We start from the raw sequence: 10,487 nt of genomic DNA on the forward strand, positions 1-10,487 counted from the left end.
AAAAAAAAAAAAGATTTTAAAGGAAAACGATATACTCCGCATGTTTATACGCTCTATGCTTAAAGACTATCCCATGGGAGAGCCGGGTCTGAAGACTTTGCAGCCACGGAGCATTGGAGGGTGACTCGGCCATGTGTGATGTCCCCATCCCTCAACTCCATGAGGGTTTTGTCACAACAGAACAACCTCATCCCACATCGGTGCTGAGATCAGACCAAGCCATCCGCCTCCCCTCGGTACCTTCCCAAAAAGTCAGATTTCTGGCTTAGCAAAGCCACGTTTTTACCAAAATCCTGTGTAATGAGAGGATCTGAGCAAGTTCAAGGCTCTGAAGATGGAAAATGAGCTTTTTCTCCACCTTTCTCAGTGCCTGGGTTTGGTTGTCTCCCTTCCTTCTCCTCCTCTTCCTCAGCTGGGGATGGAGGCGTCTGACACAGTGACAATGGTGGTAACGAGCCCTGTGTCTCTCCAGCCCTCCCAGTGTCCCCTCGTTGCCCAGGTTGGTAATGGCAATTAGCTCATTAATGGCTCTGTATTCCTTCCACTCACTGATTCCCTGATGGTTCCCTCCCCATCCCACCAGCATGGCCCCACTGGGTGCCCGTGGCCATGGGTTTCACCACCGCAGCATCAGCTGAACCCCACACCAGACCCTAGAGAAGCCCCTTGGGGGCTCTGCGATGACAATCCCCAGCAAATCCAGGGGTCCCAGGGTGAAGAAAGGCAGTGATAAGCTTTAACTTGGGGTCCTGGCAGCTTCCCACAGTTTGGAGGAGCTCTTTCTTTTCTTGCCCAAAGTTCTTCCATAGCCAATGTTAGCAGCATTCTCCTTCTCCTGAACTTTGGGGCTGGACAGGGGTCTCAAGAGGAACAACACCAGCAAAGCTCGGGGGCCAAATCCATCCCAAATCCATGTTTTCATGCCTCTCTCATGTGTTGGGTTTTGTGTGCACCCATCAAGGAACTGGCGGCATGGAGCCATGGCTGGGGTTGGCTTCATCCAAGGATTTCAATAGTCAAGCAAACAAGGCAGGTGGCAAGAGAAAAATATCCAAAAGGTCAACAGAGCTTACAGGTCAGAAGGCACGGGACTTACATGGCCAAAAAGGTCTGAATTAGGTTTAAAACAAAACAAAACAAAACAAAACAAGCCATGAGAAATGTTGATAAAGGCTCCTCTCAAACCACTTCTTTCAGCTCTAAGAGGATCCAAGATGAAGCTGGCAACATGGGAGCTGGCACATGGCTTCTGCCTATCATTTTGGGTTGAAAACCTGCAGGTTCAGGTGGAGTAAAGCATTTGGGAGCCAGTGCCAAATTACAAAATGTTTTAAAAAGGATTGAAGAACGGGGAGCAGGGTGACATTAGCAGCTGGAAATGGCCTGTTGCAACCAAAGCGCAGCAGGATGGTAGCACAAGGAGAGCAGTGGCAATGAGCGACTGCCACATGGCAGCAAAGAGATGGGAGAACTGCCCAATAGCAGGAAGATGGGCTTTTCTGATCCAGCCCCAGGCTGGGGCCGGGGACAGGCATGTGCAATGGTAGGGGTGGGTGGAATTGCTCTAGGGAGCGAGCGCAGCAACGCACATTGCTTTGAGATAATCAGAGAACACGCTCCCCGACAGATATCCAGAATGGCAATCGTTTCCCTCAAGCACTTCTCCTGGTGGCAGCTCAGCCCCAGAGAGCTGTGCCTGAGGTGCTCTGTACAGCGTGCCCCCTCCTGGAAGGTAGCGAGTTGGCCTCCTAAGTTATTTTTTAACTCTATATAAATCTAGTTCTATTTTAGTCTTTCGCAGCGATGTGCCAGTGTCTGGAGAACCAAACGTCCCTATCCTCCATCCCATGGTTACCCTGACCCCAATGCTCAGTGTGCTGGAAAGGGGACACGGGGTGGCCTTGGGGGCAGCAGAGGTGGCAGAGGTGTCCCCAAGGAGCTGCTGCCCACCCGTGGTTTTAGCACTTTGGTTGGTACTATCACCTGTAGACGCACTTTGATGTTGTTGCTTTGAAACTTTGCCGAGTGTAAACAATGTGTATTTAAAGAATTACAGGAAAAAAAAAAAAGAAGAAAAAAAAAAGGTGTAAAGAGCTATTTAATGATTCGGTGTTGAATAAAGGCTCTCAAGAACGAGGTGGGGGGTCTTGGCTCACACAGGTGGCACAGTGAGAACAGATCAGTGCTCGCCCTAAGTGCTCAGCAAGAAACCAGTGTCACCAGTCACCCACTCAGGGCTTACTGGAGGCAGAGTCCTCCTCCTCATTTCTCTTCAGGGCACCACCTCCACTCCCCAGCTCATGAAGCGAGTTGAAATATCACTGAACAGCATCAAATAAGTGCTTGTTGTAAATGGGAAGGTGGTGGGAGGTGGGAATCGCCTGTTCTCCCGATAGGTGATGGGGTTAAGTTGCACTAGGGGACATTCAGGTAGGAATTAGGAAAGTTTTCTTCTCTGAACGAGCAGTCAGGCACTGGCACAGGATGCTCGGGGAGCAGGGGGGTCACTGTCCATACAGGTGCTCCACAACCATGGGGATGTGGCAGTTGGGGACATGGTCAGAGGGCAGAGGGGGGTCAGTTGGGAATTTCCGAGGTCTTTTCCAGCTCGAATGATTCAGTGACCTTATGAACAAACGTAGAGATGAAGCACTGCCATGCACTGGGAAGCAGGACTGACTCCCAGCACCATGAGTTTTAAGAACAGGACAGAAAACAGTTTGCAAGCTACGTGAACCACAAGCTGCTACCTCAGAAAAGAAGCCAAGCTGGCCACCAAAACTCTGCCATTGTTTTATTGTGTTTGAACCTGGGTTCAAAACCCCCAGCAGAAAGACATACAAATATCAACCAACCCCAGGCACACCCACCAGCGTTGGAGAGGGCTTTGCTCAGCACGAGGTGAGCCTAAAGGCATCAGTGCTGTGCAGGAAGGGCTGGGCCACGACACCTCACAGGAGGATGCCGCTGCCAACGCCAAGATTTGACTCTAATTAAAAAAGGCCAGCGGTTGCCTGCAAGCCCTCAAAATGACCATCTGGTAAACGGCCTCTTAATTAGAACTAGGAACCAACTCTTTCCCAATTTGCACGTTGGAGGTGAGCGCCAAGCCCTGTCAGGACAGTGCCACGAAGAGGGGTCTCAGTGGTTGTGGGGTCTGCCCCGACCCCGGCCCCGACCACCAGGTGGGGCATCCACTGTGGAGCGAGGGTTCTTGATGGTTTCATCTACTGACACAATAAGACAGGCGGCCTCGGAGGCGGCCGTCAGCGCATTGATGCGCACAATGGCCGGCTCCCACACACAGGCCTCAAAGTTATCGGCGATGTCCTCGTTGTTCACATCCACACCGTACCACATGCCTCCCTGTGAGAGAGGAGGGAAGAGGGTCTGGTTACACGGCACAACGGGACCTGAGGGCAGCGCACTGGCAAGCAAAGACATGCAAATACTTCAGGAGAGGCAGAGAGCAGTTTGCAGTATTCTCCCCGAGTTTTCTTCCTTCATGCGAGGGGATGAAGTGTCAGTAGTTAGAAAACAGTGCTTAAAATGGGAAGTTTGCTCCTTCACAAAGAAGTCATAGAAGACTTCATGACTGCTTTCCATCTCAGAACTGAATCATAAAGTGGCCTGGGTTGGAAAAGAGCACAGTGCTCATCCAGTTCCAACCCCCTGCTGTGTGCAGGTCACCAACCAGCAGACCAGGCTGCCCAGAGCCACATCCAGCCTGGCCTTGAATGCCTCCAGGGATGGGGCATCCACAGCCTCCTTGGGCAACCTGTTCAGTGCCTCACCGCCCTCTGTGTGAAAAACTTCTTCCTAATACCCAACCTAAACCTCCCCTGTCTCAGTTTAAAACCATTCCCCCTTGTCCTATCACTATTCACCCTCACAAGCAGCCGTTCCCCCTCCTGTTCATACGCTCCCTTCAAATATTGGAAAGCCACGAGGTCTCCCCAGAGCCTTCTCTTCTCCAAGCTAAACAAACCCAGTTCCCTCAACCTTTCTTCATAGGAAAGAAGACCTTCATGAAGAGACAATGATCTCAAGCATTCAGGACCTTCAGTCTGCAGCTCCTCTGGAAAACACATCACAGAGGCAACTTTTATACTAATTATCTCAATGTTTAATATAGAAGCCTCCCTCCTGACAAACGATGCATTTTTAAATAGCAAATCAGAACTCCCAGCTCTAAAAAAGTCATCCGACAGCTGTGATCAAAGGGAAAACATATCACTTCCTTTTATAGAAACCTGCCTCAAGCCTACACTGGATCTGAAAACAAACCACGGCATTTAATGAAGGAGAACAGGAGCCCACCACAAATCCAACCAAAGGACACCAGCTCTGCAGGCTATCCCTGCACTTACCTGTGCATGTTTGGCTCGCAGCTTGTTCAGTATGTTGGTGGCATCAAAGCCAGCGTTGTCACAAAGCTGGCGGGGAATGATCTCAAGGGCTTTAGCATAAGCACCTATCAGCAGCTGCTGCTTGCCTGGAATGGTCCTGGAATAGTCACGGAGGTATTTGGAGAGCTCCATCTCTATGGCACCGCCACCAGCGACAACAGAGTCGTTCTGGAACAGAAGAAGAAAACAGGCCATGCTCGCTCTTTGTTCCAGGAAGGTGGAGAGCAGGAAACCCTCATTTCCCAAAAGCCTACAGCACGCACATCCATCAGGCCCAGGGGAATCTGTATCACCCAGGCTGCTGTCATCCCCGCTGGGAGCACCTGCCAGCTTTGCTGGGTGCTTCAGAAATAGGTCAAAAACCTCAGGTGGCCTCTGCCAGCAGCTCCTCCCTGCCACCTGTAAGCTAGGGGGATAGTGTGCACTGCTGTGCTAGCAGACCTCAGCCTCCCTTGTGCTGGATAAGCTCCCCTCACTGTTGTGAAGCATCCAGAACAGAAGAGATATCACAGAATCACAGAATCACAGAATTGTAGGGGTTGGAAGGGACCTCTAGATATGCAGCAGCACTCAGCAGCCAAGTTCTGCTGCTAGTTATTTTTTCCCTCCCTATATGCTTCAGCAGAGAGATCAGGATGTTCTTTCTGAAAGCAAAGCAGTTCCAAAAATCTTGACATGCTTCTTCCCATCCCCTCAGGGCATTTGAGCTTAAAGAGAAAAAAAAAAAAATCATCCCCACACATTACGCAGAACCCAGAAATACCCACATATAGAGAACAGCCTTCATGTAGGACCAGCAACTCTGCAAGTACAGCATAGTCACATGGGCCTCAGGCTTCCCTCTTGGTGTCACCTGCCCACCTCCACTGCAAGAGGACAGCTGCCAACACCTGCCCCTCCCAGAAGTCACCAACAGAGGCAGCAAGCAGCAAGAACATGCACACGTGAGATTGAGAAGCTAACAGGCACATTAAATCAGCCCTGCTATTCCCATTGCACACCCACCCAGTACTCCCAAAAGAGCCCCTTTCCCCTTCTCAGTGAAGGTGTTTACTGAATACACCACAATCCAGCAAGCACAGTTAAGTTACAACACTTTAACAGAGGAGACAAAACCAGGCATGCCTGAAAAGCAGATGGCAATGCTGCAGAGAGAATTCTGCCACAGCCAGGAAACAGCACTTGAGTTAATCAATTAGACACTGCTTGTCTGCATGCTCCTCTCTACAGGCTGAGAGCATTGGGTTTCTCCCAGAGAGACCTCAGCCAAATGCTGAGGTGTGAAAACATTGCTGGAAGGAGCTACAGCTGTGCCAGGTGTGATCAACAGCCTCGGTGTCAGCTCAGCTCCAGCAGGGAAGCACTTCTGCTGGCCCTTACCTTGATAGCTCTCCTGACTATCATGATGGCATCGTGCAGGGACCGTTCTGTCTCTTCCATGAACTGCTCTGCACCTCCACGCAGGATTATCGTGCAAGTCTTTGCCTTTGGGCAGCCCGTGAAGAAGTTATACCTGCCAACGCACGACACAAGAAGGGCTAAGAAAATGGAAAAGCAGGTTTAGCACCTCTGGAACACTACATGGGGACAGAGAAATTCCTTCCAAGCCAGATGCATGGCGGCAGCTGTCCCACGCCACAGTGACCCTATCAGATCCAGAGCTGAGCCAGGCAACATACAACACCCCAAAAGGTGTTGCTTTAGAGTTATGAATGAAAATACCACTAAGCCTTCTATAGGCTTGAGGAATAAAGAAACATAAATGCATCTAAAAGAAGTAAAACTTAAACGAAAGCTTATTCCTCAGGCTCACAAAAAGAATTAATAACGCAATCTTTGTTTTTGCACCATCATCCTGAGAGATGCTCAAAGCTGCTAATGCTCGTACCCCAACTTTCCAAACCAGTATCACCAGTGCTCTCACAGGACTGTGGGCTCCCTGCTGGCACATTTACCTGTCTCCTCCAATCTGAGCCTCCTCAAAGAGTTCACAGTGGCCCAGCACATCATCTGACAGGGCATTCACACTAGTCTGAATGGAACCGCCGCAGGCCTGCAGGGGAAGAAGATAAAACGTGGCATGACCAGTGCTGACAAATGAGACAAATCTGCCCAGCAGGCTCCCACTCTTCCAAGGCAGCCCAGCTTTTAGCTGATGCACCCTGCAGGATAGATACAGAAAAAAAACACCTTCTACTTTCCTCCCATCGTGTATCTAGGCAGGCTACCAGCAACAGAAATAATCCTCGACAGCAAAAGATGATGATGATGCTGAAAACGAATGCCAGTAGAACAGGCAAGGAGCAGAGAAAATAAACTTCTACCAACATACAACATACAAATCCCCATACATTTCAGCACCAGAGGAAAAAAGGCAGCATAGGTGCAATCAGCCTGCAGTTATTCATTCCACCAAGGAATAGTTTTGTCAGTATGCTGCAGTTCTGTATCATAATCATTTGGAGGGAAAAGAATAAATTTAAAAAAAAAATCAATGTTCTTTTCATTTTACATCCTTGTAAGGAACAGTATGTTTAGTAAATGATGACTGTTTTGTTTTGGGAGAGGCCTGACCAGCCTGGCACCATTCAAGCTAAGTCTAAAGTCTTAATGCCAAAAGAAGGCAGCTCACCATCATAGTTCTCTTGAGATCCTCCTCTGGGACACGGCCAGCACAAAACATGTCTCTATCTGCAAAGTACTGGGTGGCCACATCACCAATGGGCAGCTTGGACAGGACAACTTTAGCTCCAGACTTATGGATTTTGTCTAGTTTGTCATACAGGATGTTCCATTCAGCATCCACGATGGCCTGGTAATCCTAGCAGGCATGAGAAAAAACAAACACACATTACACAGGATTTGTAATGGAACTGCAAATGCCACCCCACAGCATCAGCCAAGGGAGAGCTCTTCTCAAGCAAAGGCTGCAGTAACACTGCTGCACGCAGCCATCCACGGCAGCCAACTGCTTTCTCACAAGTCACTGTATTTTATGACAAAGAACCACACCTGTTCAAGTGCTTCTAGCAGCAGAACCAAGGATACAGAGGGGCTGGATGACCCGAGTAAAAGGTAACAATATTCATACTCTTCCCCCAGAACAGATAACATAACACACCAGGTATCTCCGTGAAGGAAGATGTGCACATGGCAATCACAGGGTGCCCAGCTCCCTGACAGCCCAGCAGACACCCAGGAGAGGGACAGGCTCCCATTTCAGCTCTTACCTCCACTGTGTTTACTCGGACTTCAGCGTTGTCCTTCTCAGCCTTGAGCTCCAGCTCCACATTCAGCAAGGCAATCTTGGGAGACTGATATTTCTTGGGCTGCATTTCAAACCCAGCATAAGAGAATGTCTTCTTAAAGGCAACTCCAGCCACAAGCTGTGAATCCTTGAAGAGAGGGATATTCGTCAGGATCGGCCTCCCAGGGTTTTCTCAGTAGGGTTAATAACTCCCAAAGGAAACTCCCTGCTACAGAGTCCTCATTTACAAAGCTTCCACCAACAGCTGTCTCCTTTGATTAACCCACTTTTGAAGCAAATAAGCAGCAAATATTTTCTTCTCTCTGTTCACAAAACCAGATTCTATCGTCTCCTTTCTATCCCCCAAGACACCGCAGAAAAGGATGCTATTCACAATCTCAAGATCAAGGGAGGGAGCAATCTGTTCTCTCTCTGATGTCTTTCCCATTTCTATCCTTTGAAGACAGATACTTCTCATACACAGCCCTGCACTTCAGGGTTTTTTTCTCTGTGTGTGAGTGCCCTGGTTTGCTTTCACATGCTCTGCAGCAAGACAACCCTGCCCAACACTGCCCCCTGAAGTGAACAAGCAAGAGGCCAAACCTACGTAGGATACAGGGAGGACAAAGCATCACACACCAGGCTCTCCCACAACCCCAGATCAGCTTCCTACCTGCACATGACAGGTATTCCAGCACTGTGCTATGAAGCAGAGACAACCTGCCCTGCCCACCACTAGAACAGCTCCTTCCCAGAATTCTCTCTGCAGTTTTTCCCACCCCACTGCTTGTGCATACAACTGGAACTGCATGGTTTTCTGATGCCACAAAAAATACTTTTTTGCAAAGATAGAATCATAGAATGACCTGGGTTGAAAAGGACCACAATAATCATCCAGTTCCAACCCCCTGCTATGTGCAGGGTCACCAACCAGCAGCCCAGGCTGCCCAGAGCCACATCCAGCCTGGCCTTGAATGCCTCCAAGGATGGGGCATCCAAACCTCCTTGGGCAACCTGTTCCAGTGCTCCACCACCCTCTGAGTGAAAAACTTCCTTCTCATATCCAACCTAAACCTCCCCTGTCTCAGTTTAAAATCATTTCCCCCTTGTCCTATCACTATCTACCCTTATAAACAGCCATTCCCCCTCTATATAAATGGTGTTTGCATCACCAAGGATACCCGCTATGGAAGCAAAGAGATAAGAGTGTTTTGCTTTGCTAACTCCCCAGCAGATGTTGTTATCAGGCTGCATTTATGCCAGTGTCAAGTGAAAGGAGCTGCAATCACTGCCTCCTCTCCCAGGCCCCAGCAGAACTTACTTCCAGAGCACCTCCTTGCACCTTCTTTATTCCAATCATTTTGAGCTGCAGCAAGTCATCCAACATCATGACAGCATCCACGACCATCTTGGAAAAAAACTCCTTGCTCTGGGAGATCAGCTTAGAGCTCAGGGCTGTGGCTGCACACTTCTCCAGTAGGCTCCTCTGCTCGCTGCAATGGGAGAAAAACAAAAGACCTGACCTTGAAATTTTAATGGAGGTCTTAGTTATGGTCTGATCAAGCAAGACATAGAGCTTAAAACTTAATCTGAATAATCATCTCAGTAATGTGATTAGCTTGAACTACAGTTATTCAACACCTGAATACTGATATGATTCTCAGAGAAGCACTGAGCATTTAACACTGATTTCAGTCAAAGCCACATCTTCACTATTACTTGAAAACAGAAATCAGGCCACTTATTTCAGTCCTTAGCTTCCCCTACACACACATGGAAACACTGGCCTACATCCCTGGCTGCAAGGGAGAGCACAGCATTTTTCCCAGAGGAGCAAGAAATTCCAATAGCCAACTCCACTGTGGGGCCAAAGCTGCTCATCTCAACCTTGGGACCTCAGCCAGAGTGACAGCAGAAGGCAGAAAGGCACAACCAGGTCATCCATAAAGGAAACTTACTCTTTATCTTCCTTCTTCACTGAAACAGCAATTTCTTTGATCTTGTTTACAGCCTGGCAAAACACAAACCAACAGGTGGATTAATGATTCATGCTTGTCAGTTGATCAGATCTCCAACTCCTTTTTGTATTTTATGCTATCTTTCATTCCCTCCTTCAACATCACTGCAGTTTCAAGTGTTTGACCTATTTCATCCTTTCCAGTACAGCAATTTTAAGAGACACCCAGAAGCAGCACGTAAAGTTCAAGCACATTTACATGCAACCACAGATACAATCCAAGCAAAAAATCACTCAGATTCCAACTGCTGTAGTGCTTCCTGTTTTAATGATTCCATGCTAAATGAATCATAGAATGGCCTGGGTTGAAAAGGACCACAATGATCATCCAGTTCCAACCCCCTGCTATGTGCAGGGTCACCAACCAGCAGACCAGGCTGCCCAGAGCCACATCCAGCCTGGCCTTGAATGTCTCCAGGGATGGGGCATCCACAGCCTCCTTGGGCAACCTGTTCCACTGCCTCACCACCCTCTGGGTGAAAAACTTCCTCCTAATATCCAACCTAAACCTCCCCTGTCTCAGTTTAAAACCATTCCCCTTGTCCTATCACCATCCACCCTCATAAACAGCCGTTCCCCCTCCTGTTCATACGCTCCCTTCAAGCACTGGAAGGCCAAGTGAGGTCTCCCCAGAGCCTTGTCTTCTCCAAGCTAAACGAGCCCAGTTCCCTCAATCTTTCCTCACAGGAGAAGTGCTCCAAAGTAGTTTCCTCCTTTTTACACCATAGAAAAATAACTTTTAACAAACTCTGGTGGGATTTTACTGTGATCTTTGCATGTTTAAAAGCCTTCTAGCCCAGTGAGAAGGGAAAAA

At 48.7% G+C, this 10,487-nt stretch overlaps 1 protein-coding gene across 1 annotated transcript; it reads right to left on the minus strand.

Annotated features, from left to right (window-relative positions):
* Window positions 1-2,769: 2,769 nt before the first annotated feature.
* LOC100543462 (T-complex protein 1 subunit eta) lies at window positions 2,770-9,717 on the minus strand. The gene is made up of 8 exons (XM_010710562.3): window positions 9,615-9,717; window positions 8,978-9,149; window positions 7,640-7,804; window positions 7,042-7,230; window positions 6,365-6,462; window positions 5,790-5,922; window positions 4,371-4,577; window positions 2,770-3,366 (listed from the first exon to the last, which is right to left on the minus strand). Exons 2-8 carry the CDS (start codon window positions 9,062-9,064, stop codon window positions 3,142-3,144), a joined length of 1,104 nt encoding a protein of 367 aa, XP_010708864.3. The 5' UTR covers window positions 9,065-9,149; window positions 9,615-9,717; the 3' UTR covers window positions 2,770-3,141.
* Window positions 9,718-10,487: the final 770 nt, after the last annotated feature.

Source organism: Meleagris gallopavo, chromosome 4, assembly GCF_000146605.3.
Source record: "Meleagris gallopavo isolate NT-WF06-2002-E0010 breed Aviagen turkey brand Nicholas breeding stock chromosome 4, Turkey_5.1, whole genome shotgun sequence".
NCBI lineage: Eukaryota > Metazoa > Chordata > Aves > Galliformes > Phasianidae > Meleagris > Meleagris gallopavo.

Excerpts from the sequence above, each read along its gene's own strand:
- LOC100543462 (XM_010710562.3), bottom strand. The coding sequence starts at position 9,064 with ATGGTCGTGGATGCTGTCATGATGTTGGATGACTTGCTGCAGCTCAAA. Across the intron at positions 7,805-8,977 it reads TGCAAGGAGGTGCTCTGGAA|GATTCACAGCTTGTGGCTGG; the intron begins GTAAGTTCTGCT and ends CCTCTCTTCAAG. Across the intron at positions 4,578-5,789 it reads TAGTCAGGAGAGCTATCAAG|AACGACTCTGTTGTCGCTGG; the intron begins GTAAGGGCCAGC and ends CTTCTGTTCCAG.